This window comes from Macaca nemestrina, chromosome 4 (genome assembly GCF_043159975.1).
Source record: "Macaca nemestrina isolate mMacNem1 chromosome 4, mMacNem.hap1, whole genome shotgun sequence".
Classification (NCBI taxonomy): domain Eukaryota; kingdom Metazoa; phylum Chordata; class Mammalia; order Primates; family Cercopithecidae; genus Macaca; species Macaca nemestrina.
This window is the reverse complement of record NC_092128.1, coordinates 177,714,994-177,729,338: the sequence shown is the minus strand read 5'-3', so window position 1 is coordinate 177,729,338 and position 14,345 is coordinate 177,714,994. Positions and strand designations below refer to the sequence as shown.

The 14,345-nt window shown below is 46.0% G+C and overlaps 1 protein-coding gene across 1 annotated transcript in view; it reads right to left on the bottom strand.

Moving 5' to 3' along the window:
* The window catches only part of LOC105472678 (chloride intracellular channel 6), a 47,885-nt gene extending 33,846 nt beyond the window's left edge, over positions 1-14,039 (bottom strand). The window contains exon 1 of the mRNA XM_011726139.3: positions 12,221-14,039. Within this exon, the coding sequence (XP_011724441.2) occupies positions 12,221-13,624 (1,404 nt within the window). The 5' untranslated portion in view covers positions 13,625-14,039. The remainder of the gene's footprint in view (positions 1-12,220) is intronic.
* Positions 14,040-14,345: the final 306 nt, after the last annotated feature.

The window sequence follows — 14,345 nt, the reverse complement described above, 5'->3', positions numbered from 1 at the left end:
TGTCCCCAGGTGGCTAGAGGAGGACCAGGGTCACTGCTGGGGGAACTGCCGGAGTGCACATGAGCTTCCTCCTACTGGACTGCAGCATTCTACACCCCACCACCACCACCCCACCAAAGTTAGGAAAATAAAAGTATAAAGCCTGAACAATGGGTCCAGGCTTTCTTCTCTCTCAGCAGCCAGCCACCCTCCCCAGTGAAGAGTCTCCCTAGCCGGAAGGCAAAATCTAGGTTTATGGAAGAGGACCTGACTGCCTGGCTTCTCCAGGACAGTTCTGAACTCTCACACCTGGAAACCAAAAGGGTGCCATGGAACTGACAGCTACTTCATCAGCACTGTGGTGCCTCTCCTTTGTAAAAATAAGTGCTGCTCCTTAGAGATCAAGAAATAACTGCAGAAAGGAGACATGGAATGATCTAGGTCACACTTCCAGGTCCTCCTTGCTTGTGTACTACAATTACAGTGATTTATTTTCCTCTCTCTCATTTTGGCCTTCACTTACACTCCTCATTGTAATCTCCTACCATAGAAAGAGAAGGAAGGAAATAATCTTTCACATGCCATAGTACTTTAATAGTTGTTGAGTTAGTATGCTCAAAGTCAATGTCTGTAAACACAATCTGGCTGCTGAGACATCACTGGTTTAGGTGAAAAGAAGTTATGAGATAGTAATATAAAATTACATTCTACAAAATATATAATTAAAAACTGACCACCTGACAGAGTAGCTATTTCTACATGGCTGTCATTCATCTGTTGTGCAGATAGATTGATAAATTGATTCATATTCCAATAGAGGGGCATATGGCAGGGGGCCAGGCCTCATGGTCAGAGATCGAGAATCTAACTTTCCCCTAGACTGTTGTCACTGCCCAGCCTGCCAGCCTGCTCTTCCCACGTGGCCCAGCAATCTCCTGAGGTCTCCATCCTCATGTTGCATGGTAGTTGTTTTTTTCTGGATCACTGTCTAGGTTGAAGTTCTCCAGAAAAGCAGGGGCTGTGTTTATTCTAATCACTGTTACACCCCCAGCCCCAAGTACAATGTCTGCTACTTGGCAGGTAATCAATAAATATTTGTTTTAAATATACATTTGGGTGCAAAACAGCACTTGGTAGTGTGAAGGACGAAAAAAAAAAGCAGCTTTTACTTCTCCCTACTTCAATAGACTCAACTTTTATGTGAACAGCCATATACTATTAAAAGAAGAGAAACACTGAGTTGAAGGATAAAATCCACAAAGGTAGTAAAAATCTGGAATATGTCAACAGAGTCTGTTTTCCACAAAAGCTTCAAAATTATTTTTTAAACAACTTTTGATATTTGAGCATTTCAGTTTTCCCTCTGTATTAGTCCAGTTTAACACTGCTATAAAAACTACCAGAGACTGGGTAATTTATAAAGAAAAGAGGGTTCATTGACTCACAGTTCCGCATGGCTAAGGAGGCCTCAGGAAACTTACAATCACCGTGGAAGGTGAAGAGGAAGCAAGGCACTTCTTACATGGCAGCAGGGTAGGGATAAGGGGGAGTGCCACACTTTTAAACCATCAGATTCATAAGAACTCACTCACTATCATGAGAACAACATGGAGTAAACTGCTACCATGATCCAATCACTTCCCACCACATCCCTCCCTCAACATGTGCAGATTACAATTTGAGATGAGATTTGGATGGGGACAAAGAGCCAAACCGTATCACCCTCCCACTCCTTAAACATAAGCTATAGGTAGGCTTCATTGTCCTCCACAATTCTCTGGATCTCCTCATTCTCTATAAATTTTGGTCAATTCTTTCCATAGACTGGAGCACAAATAGACCATCTGGCTAAGAGACACAACCTTAGAGATAATATTTTTATATCACTGCATCACAGGTGATATTTTCACAGTGGTTTTGATTTGTGGGAATCAAATAGATTTCAGTGAATAGTATACAAAGATCAAAGTGATATATCTTACATTTGAAGATGGGGTGATATAGGCATGAAGTGATCCTGCTATCTATACAGTTTAAACTTTGTTTTGAAAAGGGATTCTTACCATGTCACATGGGGTTTCATTCTAAAAGGGCATATGCTTGATAAAATGTAACTGTTAATTAAAAATAGAGGGAAGAGGGTAGGACTGGAAATACCTGATTCTTCAGTATTTAAGAAGTAATAGAGTAAGCAACATTTAAAGATGTCAACAAATGAAGTTGGAGATTCTAAGAGTGCCATCATCATCCACACTTTGCTTTCCCATGCATCAATTACAAGAAATTACTAAGACTAAAAGGATAAATTTTCCAGTGCAAACAGTCAGCGCATTCCTATAAAAATGTATAGAACACATATGACAGACAAAAGTCTAACTTCATTAACATAAAAGTCAGAAAGAATAGGTCAAAAGCCCATTTGAAAATTGCGGAGAACATAAGCAGCCAGCTCACAGAAAAACAAATACGAATATATAAAGTATACTTATTTACTTTTTAAATATATAAAAGTATACTCAACCTCACACATAATAAAATAAATACAAATTACATAACAATAGACATCTTTTCACCTCTCAGATTCAAAATATTTGATAAAACCTCAGCAGAGAAGTTTGGAGAAATAAACATGGCACTGATATAATGTCAAAGGAGCATTACATGGTAGCACCTCTTTGAAGAGGAAATTTGGTAATGGTTGTCAAAATCTTAAATATGCACATCCTTTCCCCTAGCAATGCCATTTCTAAGAATTTAGCTCCTATATATTATTATACATCTGTGGAGGGATATTCACTACACCATTATTTAACATATCAAAAAGAGGAAGCTACCTAAACAACTACCTATGGGGAAATGATTATAGAGTATAAGCATCACCAGAATACTATGACATTTTTCACAAGAATGTGACAGAGCTAGAGGCACTGATAAGGAGCAATTTCCAAGACATATTGTTAAGGCAAGAAAGCAAGATGTAAACCAATGTATTTCCAGTGTACTATTTTTTGTGAAAGAAAAAAAAAGGTAGATGTGGTGTTTTAAAAATTTGTCCACAAATTCTTTGCCTTTTCTTTTAAGTGGTGGAGTCTAACTCCACTTTCCTTGAGGGACTGGACTTAGTGATCATATTTCTAATGAATAAAATAAGGCAGAAGTTACAGCATGTGACTTCTGAGACAAAGTCGTAAGAGACATTATGGCTTCTTCCTTGGTCTCTCTGAGATCCCTGCTCGGAAAAAGCCAGATGCCATGTTGTGGGGACACTAAAGAAGGCCTATGAAGAGGCCCAAGTGGTAAAAAACTAACTGTACCTCCTGCCAAATGACATGTGAGTCAGTCATCTTGGAAGTGGATTATCCTGCCCTAATAAGTCCTTCAGATGAGACCATGGCCCTAGCCCCAATAAATCCTTCTAATGAAACCACAGCCTTAGCCCCAGTTAATCCTTCAGATGACATCACAGCTCTAACTGACATCCTCACTGCAACCACATGAGCCAGAACTACCCAACTGATAAGATTTGGCTCTGTGTTCCCACCTAAATCTCACCTTGAATTATAGTAATCACCATGTGTGTCAAGGGCAGGACCAAATAGAGATAATTGAATCATGGAGGCAGTTTCCCCCATGCTGTTCTTGTGATAGTGAGTGAGTTCTTATGAGATCTGATGGGTTTTTTGGGGTTTTTTTTTGTTTCTGTTTTTTTTTGAGATGGAGTCTCGCTCTGTCGCCCAGGCTGGAGTGCAGTGGCCAGATCTCAGTTCACTGCAAGCTCCGCCTCCTGGGTTCACGCCATTCTCCTGCCTCAGCCTCCCGAGTAGCTGGGACTACAGGCGCCTGCCACCTCACCCGGCTAGATTTTTGTATTTTTTAGTAGAGACGGGATTTCACCGTATTAGCCAGGATGGTCTCGATCTCCTGACCTCGTGATCCGCCCGTCTCGGCCTCCCAAAGTGCTGGGATTACAGGCTTGAGCCACCGCGCCCGGCCAAATTGTAATAATCCTCATGTGTCAAGCACAAGACCAGGTAGAGATAATTGAACCATGGGAGAAGTTTCCCCTGTGCTGTTCTCGTGATAGCGAGTGAATTCTCACCAGATCTGATGGTTTGTAAGGAGCTTCCCCTTTCACTTGGCACTTTTCCTTCCTGTAGCCATGTGAAGAAGGATGTGTTTGCTTCCCTTTCTGCCATGATTGTGAGTTTCCTGAGGTCTCCCAAGCCACGCAGAATTGTGAGTCGATTACACCTCTTTCCTTTATAAATCCAGTCTTGGGCAGTTCTTTATAACAGCATGAGAACTGACTAAGCAACTCACAAATTCCTGACCCAGAAAAACTGAATGATAAATGTTTGTTGCTTTAAGGTTCTAGGTCTTGGGACAATTTGTTACACAGGAATAGATAGTTCAGTGAGGATAAGTTTGAATTTGCATAGAATATCTCTGGAAAAATTTTTGGTGGGTATCTCTAGGGAGAAAAATTGGGAGGCTGGGCTTCATAGGTGAAAGAAGACTTAATTATCATTATATTATATCTTTTTATATTTCTAAATTTTACTATTTCAATGTATTATCTTTTCCAAAAAAAAATGGTAGGTAGATTTTACAAAATAATCTCATGGACTACATAAACATGTTATACTAAAATTTGTATAAATATATTTAACCTACATTTTATTTTGACTTTACATAAATCAAAATTTTTATAGTTTTTGTAGGCAAAAAAAATTCTAACAATATATAGATGTTTAGTGTCTTAAATATTTCTTACTCACTGTGAAAGAGCTTGCTGGTTCTTTCGTCTACAATTGTTCTCCATTTTCCTTCTAAATTGAACTCCAATTTTGCGTGAATGGCATTGTATCTAGCCCCAGATGATGAATAAAAGTAGGTATAAGCTAGGAGTCAGTAAACTTTCTCTTAAAGGGCCCAGTAATAAATATTTTGGGCTTTGTGGTCCACAGAGTCTCTGTCGCAACTACTCAACTCCGCTGTTGGAGAGTAAAAGGAATCATGCAGGATACGTCAAAGAACAAGCATGGCTGGGTTCCAAAAAAAGTTTGTTTATGGGCCCTGAAATTTGAATTTCATATATTTGTCATGAGTCATGAATTATTCTTCTTTTAATGTTTTCCAACCATTTAAAAACATAAGTCATTCTTAGGTTGTAGGTGTACAAAAACAGGTGGCAGGCTAGATCTGACCTGCATGCTACAGTTTGCTAACCCCTGGTATATATAAGCCAATCTCACACCCTTGTGCTTGTAAAAGACCTGGAGGGGGTTGGGGCATAGAATCCAGTTCCAGCCATTAGACACAGGAAAAGTCTGCTGCAAGAGTTATCAGGAGCATTTCTCCTCCCTGATGAAGGAGGAATGGGAATAAGAAGAAAACTCCTGGCCTTTCCCTCCAGCTTCCTACTTGAGATATTGCTAGGCAGGATTTGGTGCTTAAGGCTAAGGCAGCCATCTTTTGATGATACAGAGAGACAGAACACAATGAACTAATCTGTGCCTTTGATGACAGGGGTAAGATGCTTTATCCACCTATCTCTGGATTTCTTGTTGTATGATAAAAATAAACTTCTGATTAAAGGCACTTGTTACTGGATAGTTTATTAATTGCAGCTGACCACACTCTTAATGATGTTCTCTTCAACATTAAATACCATACTGTAGTATCAGCTGGGGCATAAGTATCATTTATAACAAACTCTTAACATATACCAAATTGTTAGCCCATTTGCCACCTAACTTGAGAGTAAAGTTCTGAAAGCTTGGCAGGGTCCCCCACTCAAGAGGAGGAAAAAACAATAAGAGACTGTCTTAAATTCAAGACTGGGAAATTTTCATAGCAGCATTAAATGAAATAGATTTTATACCTAAGCACCAACAGCTCCAAATTAAAATGTTGCTTTCAGAAGGAGGAAGTGGGCCTGTCAATACAAGCGTGGATTTTAGCCGAAGATGGACTTAGATACTGTCTCCCTGTGGGGAGGAGAATGGGCTGACAAAAAGCATGGGGGTGTTTTTTTGGAAACTGTCTATGTTGTGAAGAAAATGTCTCCCCCAACTATGCCCAGGTATAGGGCCCAGTTTATAAATCAACACTCAGGCAGAAAAAAACAAAATTAATGCTGGAAAATTTTAGAAGATTTGAATGCCTTTATAACTCTCACAAAAACTTTTTCTTTACCGAATATGACAGGAGTTCAGAGAATGATAGACCAAAGATCACCTATTTTAGAAAATCCTGAAGAATCTATACCAGTCATTATCAGAGGATCCCACACTCTGTGGACTGGAAAGGAAAATGGTTTTGTCTCACCAAATATAATTAAATCAACAACTATTTAGTGACTACCGCTGTGTCTGCAAGTCCTCCTGCTGCATGCTCCTGTAGCCTGCTGCTCATCCGCCATCCCCCTTCCCTTCCTACCAGCATTAACTGGCTATCTGTTATGTGTCAAACAGCATGCAAAGGGCTGAAAGAACAATGATGGGGAAAACTACATGGTCTTTGCAGTGCAGGCTTCCAGTGGAGATGCTATAGACATAACGTATTACATTGCCCCATGTCTGTCTTCTGTGCTAGATGGTAAACTCTGGGAGGACAAGAAGCTTGTCAGTCCTGCTTACCAACGTGTCCCCAGACTCTAGCACAGAGTCCAACACACAGTAGGAAATACATCCACATGTATTGAGTTAACATATGGACCCATAGCATGAGGATCCCCTTGAGCCTCAAGCACGGAGCGGAGTGTTGGCTTTCACATACTCCTTCCACTTCTAGGTTTTATCTAGTTATCTGAAAGGACGCGATACATTTACATGCCTAAAAACCCAGTGTAGTATTTCTGAAGGTTTTCTGTGGGTCTTTAGATATTCAAGGAAATGGGATATCTGAGTCAGCCGACAAAGGCTGGCTGTGTGAAACCAAGGACACAAAGGAAACCCCATATGAGGGGAGGAAGAGACCCGTGCTGAAGGTAAAGAGACACGGTTGTTTTCATGAAGCACATGGCCCGTCAGCCCAGACAGAGACGGGAGCTGTGATGTGTGCACATGGCAGGAAAGAGCTGCAAATTCCCAAAGCCACCAGCATCCTGTAACCCTGCTGCCAAGGTGTCTCCATGGAAAAAGGTGGCTCTGTTTCTCTCACAAGGGACACTGGGCTGGGACAGTGGGGAACTGGGCTTGTGTCTTACAAAGCAGCCGTCCACCCAACCCACTATGTATCTGCACCAAAAAGCACAGTGGAGGGCCTGCCATGAGCCCACTGCAGTGGCAGGTGGTGAGAACAGAGAAGCAATGATGACAGGGCTCTCACTGAGTGTGGCGGGGATATCCCCACCCCCAGCGTGCATGTGTACACTCACACCTGTCTGTATGTAAGAGATTATACAAAACATCATTCTCCACCAATTTCCACCCCAAGTAACCCGGCACTGATTTCATGTATGTCATCCATAAGCAGATTTTCTAAGACAATAAAAAAAATTACAAAAAAATGTTTTTAGGGGAGAATGAAAGTCTCAGAAGTGCATCTTTGCTCACGTTCCTTCAGAACACATAGCACACACATAGTTGTGAAAATAACACCTCCCTTTCAAGCTCCCCGGAGACCCAGCCCCGTAGAACAAATCTCAATATGCTCTCTCCCAGTGACATGGCCACAGAGAGCCACAGCTTACTGGTCTACCAGGAGTCCATCAGCTGCTGGTCCTGGCTCATTCTTGCCCGGCTGTGGTGTGACAATGCTTGGAAGGCTCTTTTTTTTTTTTCTGGAGGGGCGGGGGCTTATTTCTGGATGACAGTGCTTATTCAAAGGCCATGTCCTTCTTGAGTTTTGCTGTGTTTCATCAGGTCAGTTTCACCTCTTTGGAGAACCCACATGTGAACACAAAGGCAAGCTTTTTTAGCTCAGCAATAACTGTTTACAGGTAAACAGGTGGTGTCCAAATCCTGAGTGGCCCAGGACTCATCACTGGTCAACACTGAAGTTTTTTTTAAGTCATGTCAAATCTGCCAGGAAAGCTGTAGCTCAGACTGTCCCACCCGAAGACCCTGACTCAAAGCTCACACGCCAGATTAGGGCAACCAAAGCTGTACGCAAGACTTTTTTGGTGTGACTAAATCTCCACTACCCCTGAACTCCTTACTTCAATGAAGTTCTTACTTAACTCTTTGCTGCTAGTGTTTTGCCTGTTGTTATTATGTTATTGTGTGATTATGTTATTATGTTGTTACCCTTTGTTATTACGAGGAAAGAAAAAGAACCTTTCTTACTAAATATATTGCACAGTTACCCTATAATTTGATGACAAATAATTAACGCTTCTTTGAGAAAACAAAACTAAAAGTTAGCATAATCAGCAATTAATTGACCACAAAATAATTTAAGGACTTTCCTGGCTGGTGCTATATGTTCCTGGCTTTTGTACAAAAATATATCCTTGCATGCTTGTACAATAAAACAAACTGATGAATTAATAACATGACAACTCTCATAAAGATGGAGAATATATTAGATAACTAATTAGAAGTAGATGTGGGGCAATTATTATTACATGTTACTACATAGTTAGCCATTACTTTTTGGTATATTTGTAACCAATATATTTATTTTTAACAAAATAAGAAGAGAGGCCAGGCATAGTGGCTTGTGCCTATAATCCTAGCACTTTGGGAGGCCAAAGTGGGAGGGTCACTTGAGCCCAGCAGTTGAAGACCCGCTAGAGCAACAAAGTGAGACCTCCGTCTCTACAAATTTTTTTTTTTAAAAACTAGCTGGGTGTAGTGGTGCGTGCCTGTGGTCCCAGCTACTCAGAAGGCTGAGACAGGAGGACTGCTTGAGCGCAGGAGGTGGAGACCAGCCTGGGCAACATAGTGAGACCCTGTCTCAAAAAAAAAAAAAAAATTGGAAGAAATGTGAAAGTTAGGAGTTCCCAAATAGAATACAGGCGAATTTTAAAATGTGTTTGTTCAGCTGTCATATGAAGGCTAGGAGAATGTTTGAAAGAATATTGCAGTATTTTCCTTTAAGCCCAGCTGTGAATTCCACACTCCAGCTATGCCGTAAAAACCCACCATGAGGACGCACCTAGGTGTGTTCACAAAACCCAGGTCAGGTGTCCACTGTAGAAAAGAACCCAGACAAAACTGAGCTCAAACAAGGAGCCTAGAAAAGGCTAATTCTGGCAAAGAAATCCTATTCTGAACTAATTTACAGATTTTACATCAAGTATTTCAAACTCAGAAAATATGAGTCTAAAGGGTGTTTGTTTAGTTTCGTTTTTTGCTTTGGTGTCTGTCGTTTTTGTTTTGTTTCATTTTGTTTTCAAAGAGCATGACTGGTAGGATAAGAAGAAACTGAGACACAGTATCAATACTGTGAGGCTCATCATAAGCGGCCCCTCAGAAGTTAACCAATCTCAGCCGGGCGGGGTGGCTCAAGCCTGTAATCCCAGCACTTTGGGAGGCCAAGGTGGGTGGATCACTTGAGGTCAGGAGTTTGAGACCAGCCTGGCTAACATGACGAAACCCCGTCTCTACCAAAAACACACACAAAAAAATTAGCCAGGCGTGGTGGCACATGCCTGTAGTCCCAGCGACTCAGGAGGCTGAGATACAAGAATCGCTTGAACCCAGTCTGTGGAGGTTGCAGTGAGCTGAGATAGCACCACTGCACTCCTGTCTAGGTGACAGAGCAAGAACTTGTCTGAATTAAAAGAAAAAAAAAAGTTAACCAATTTCATCATTTGGAGATCTATTTGTTTCCTTAAGAAAAAAGAAGTTAACAACTGAACACCAAGTCAATCATCAGAATAAAGCATTGTGGATAAGCTGCCCATCCTATCCCGCTGCTGGTGCTAGGCCACGTGCTTCTGCCTACACAAACTCCTCCCAAGCAATATTTGAGAAAACAAGTTGTATGAAAACGACTTTTCATAACATTCTTATCCCTAGAGATTGGAGGTAATTAGGTACCTAGAGGGATTTTCCCTAAAAATAAATAAAATAAATAATGGCAGGGGTAACTGTTTCTGTGCAAAATCAAAGCAAGTGTATGGGAGCAACACAGATGTAACAATAGGAACTCACATGTGTACTATGCTTATTTCCAGCCAGGCACTTTTCTAAATGCTTTCTGTAATCTAATTCTCTATTCCTCACGGTAACCTCAAGGGCTAGGTACTATTATTGTCCCCATTTTATCAATGAGACAACAATGATACCAAAAGGTTAAGTAACTTGCCCAAGGTCACACGGCAAGAAATTAGCAAAGCCAGGATTTGATCCCAGACCCACTGGCTCTAAAGTCCACGTTCTTGATCACCACATTAGCCAGCAGCCAGACACCCATTCAAGCCTTCACCACATCCATCCCACACCTGTGTTCTGTGCTGGAGATGGAACGATGAATTTCACACAGCTGAGGAAAGAGACATAGCAGGCTGAGGGCAGTGCCTTAGCAGGGACATCTGTCTGGGACTGGAAGAGATAACTCTTGGACTTGTGGCAGATAACCAGGCAGGAGGGCAGACAGGGACGACGAGAAGAAACTGCATTCAGGCAGAGGGTACATAATGTACAAAGTTTCAAGGCAGGAAAGAACGTGGCTCCCTCAAGGAACAGTAAGTAGTTTAATCCAGCTGGCATAGCGAGACCACCGGTAACAAAGGGTGGGGACACCCAGCAACGCCAAGCCAAGGCCAGAGAAAGGAGGCAGAGATAACATCACAAAGGGCCTGTGGGCTGCCTACGCAGTGGGGATTTACCTAAAATTCTGCAATAAACAACTAAAGAATTCAACACTAAGAAATAAAATGATCAGATCTCATCCACAGCTCACTGGTTATTATAAAGAGACTGGATTGGAGAGGACAGAGAGAACTGAAACAGGGAGACTCATCAGAAGCTGTTACTGTACATCAAAACTGTGCTAAGAGGCTGTGTGCGGGAATCATGTATCCCTATAACCAGAGCAATGGGAAATTTCTCAATCCAAGGTGATGGAGAGGAGCAGATTTGGGGCCACACAGCAGCACTGCACTCCAGCTCTTCCCAGCAGTCTCCCAGGGGCTGATGTCCTGAGGTTATGTCCCAGGGTCTTGAAAAAGGCCAGAAACAGCACCTTCTCACTAGGGAAGAAACACACACCCCTTCTTTCCCAAGTCCCTCGCCACCCAAACCATTTTTAAAATTCTGATGTTAATCACTTTCAGAGCATTTCCTTTTATTTATTAAAATGTGCTTGCGTTTCAGCCAGAGAGGTTTAGACGGTAACTGGTTTCTATAAGCTCGAAAGTATTTCTGAAGGATTATGATTCAGCATGCAATGCACATTCTTGACCTTATTATCTCCAGCTTTCCTGGGTCTGGCCAAAGGTCCTCAGAAAAGGCTTTTTAAACAAAGATCCTGGTGTGAACTGCTGCTGGACTTTGTTCTTTTATTTTTCATGCCTTGTAAATAATTCCTGTTTAAAATGAAAACTTTCTCAGTGGTGTCTCTACAGATTCCCCTACAGAATCCTTGCTCTCTTCCCATGTGAACTGAAGTTAAAAACATGACATACAAGCAGATGATGTTCAAGCCAACGGCATCTTGTATTCTTCCAAATTAAATGCTAAAACGTTCAATAAACACTATGTCAATAAGGCTCCACTTTCCCCCCTAAATGTGCATTGTTGGTTCTACCAAAATGGAATACCTTTTTGGAGTCGAAAACATTGACCAGCTTTGGGTCTCTGAGATTGAGTCTGGAAGGCACCTCCCACATTGAACCTACCTTCAAGTATTAAAGCTTCCTTTGGCAGAAATCCCTTTGAACAACAATAGGATGTGTTGCTTTTTTTTTTTTTTTTTTTTTTTTTTTTAACTTTTTAGTTAATTCGTTAATAACCTCCTGACTAGCAGGGCCAGTTAGGATTTTCAGGACAAAGGACAGTGGGATGCTGAACCCACAACCCCACATCCTCATCGCCCCCCGTCGCACTCTCCATTGCCCCCACCCCCAAAGTCTTTGCTTCCAAACCATTGAGTCCTCCCGCAAATGCTCTGAAAACTCTTCTTTAGGAAATCCTCGCAGTCCCGCCTCCCTCCCGCGCATGGAAGCGCCTGGTGACAATCAGGACACCACCGAGGGCTCCTCCCCGCGCGTCCCTCTGGGGTCTGAGATGACTAAGACCTCGAATGCAAGGGGGTCGTCCTTAGAGTTCAGGGAAGCGAGCTTTACCTTGACGAAGAGGGTAATGTCGTGCTCCTGCCCCAGGGCCCGCTCCTCGGACGCCTCTCCGTCCTCCCGGCGGCCGTTCATGCGCACGGCCTCGTCGCCACCCTCGGCGGGGCCCTCCTTGGCCAGGTGGTTGCTGAGCTGGGCTTCAGGCTCCGCGGCGCACCTGGAGGCCTCCCCTTGTGGGCTGCTGTCGGGGAATTCCTCCTCGCCCCCAGCTGCGGCCTCCTCACTTGGCCCCTCCGGGCTCTGCTCTCGCCTCTCCTCTTCCTCCCCTGACTCCTGCTGGGGCCCATCCCCTACCCCGTCCTCGACAGCGTCTGCCCTCGAGTCCCCGGGACCCGCTTCCTCGGACCCCTTTCCCCCCGGGACCTCCGTCTCCTCCGCTACGTCCCAGGCAAGCTCACCAGGGCTGCGCCCCGCGCTCTCCCCGGCTGCGACCTCAATTGCCTCCGCCTGGGGCGGGAGGCTGCGGTCCCCTCCTTCCTGTGGCTCACCCGAGACCCGGCGCGTCCCTCCTGCCGGACCCTCGGCGTCCATGCTGTCGCCCGCCGGGCCCTCGGCTTCTACCGTGTCCCCCACAGGGTCCCCCGCTTCTACCCTGCCCCCCACAGGGTCCCCCGCTTCTACGCTGTCCCCCGCCGGACCCTCCGCGTCTACGCTGTCCCCCGCCGGACCCTCCGCTTCTACGCTGTCCCCCGCCAGGCCCTCCGCGTCTACGCTGTCCCCCGCCGGACCCTCCGCGTCTACGCTGTCCCCCGCCGGACCCTCCGCGTCTACGCTGTCCCCCGCCGGACCCTCCGCGTCTACGCTGTCCCCCGCCGGGCCCTCCGCGTCTACGCTGTCCCCCGCCGGGACCTCCGCTTCTACGCTGTCCCCCACCCGGCCCTCGGCTTCTATGTTGTCCCCTGCCGGGCCCTCCGCGTCTACGCTGTCCCCCGCAGCCCCGGGCGCGCTGCCTTCCGGGGCCTCAGGTCTCTGCTCCGCCTCCTCCTGCCTCTCAGGGGCCGCAGAGTCCTCTGGCTCCCTCTGAGCCTCCCCGCGGGGCTCGCCCTGCGCGCTGCGCCCGGGGCTCGCCCCCTCCACCTGCTGCGCGCTGCTTGTCTCCTCCCCTCCCTGGGGCACCTGGGCAACCTCCGGGGCTCCCTCCTCGGCCTCCGCTTCGCGGTGCGCCCCCCTCGTGCCCCACGCCTCGGCCTCCGGGCCCCTGTCCGGCCCGCCGCCTCCCGCCTCCTTCACCGCGGCCGCGCCCCTTGGCGCCTCCTCTGCGCCCTCGCTCCCCTCCGGCTCCTCTGCCTCCTCGCCCGCGGATCCCGGCTCTCCGGGTCTCTCAGCCAGAGGCGCGGGGACCTCCAGCGGCCCCTGGGGACCTGGGGCACCCCCCTCCGGCTCCGCGGCCTCGGCCATGGCCCCAGATCCCTGTCCTTGATCGGGACTCCTTCCTTGACGCTGCTTAGGGTCGGTGGCGCTGGGCAAGGTGCGTGCTGCGGCGCCCTCTGTGCCCCTTGAAGGACGCCGGCTCAGGGCTCCGGCGGTAAAGGTTTAGCCGGGGTGCTGGGGCCTTGCGCGGGACCCTCAGGGAAAACTCCGCTTGGCCCCAAGCCTCTGCGCCCCTTCTGCCCAGCTGAAGCTCTCTGCACTCTTCCTCCACTGCTGGAGCTTCTCTCCGATTGCGCGTCTGCTTCCCACCCGGACCCCGATCTCGCCCACGGGCCGCTGAGGTACAGTGGACGGCTGGAGAGGGCTGCTTCGCGCCTCCACCTTTGGCAGTGCCTGGCCCGCTGTCTGCTGTCTGGGGTTGACCAGAAGTCCTTGGTGCCAACTCTATCCCCTGGGGCTTGGGCGGGGTTTGTCTTCCCCTCCTCCCTCCCATGTTTGGGTGGCCTAGGAGCTTGGCCAATGAACAGCCTTTCTCGTGACCCTTGTGGATGTTGATGAAAAAAGATTCTGGTTCTCCTGGCCGCTTGAATGTTCTCTGGAATGGCTTCAACTTCCAGAGTCATTTAAATCACCCCCTCCAAACACACACCCCGACACCCAAACACCTAATCCCCACCTTACCCCAGGAGTGAAGCATCAAGCTCCCCCGGTACCCAACTGAAGATGTCCACATTGTGCCAGGTGTCCA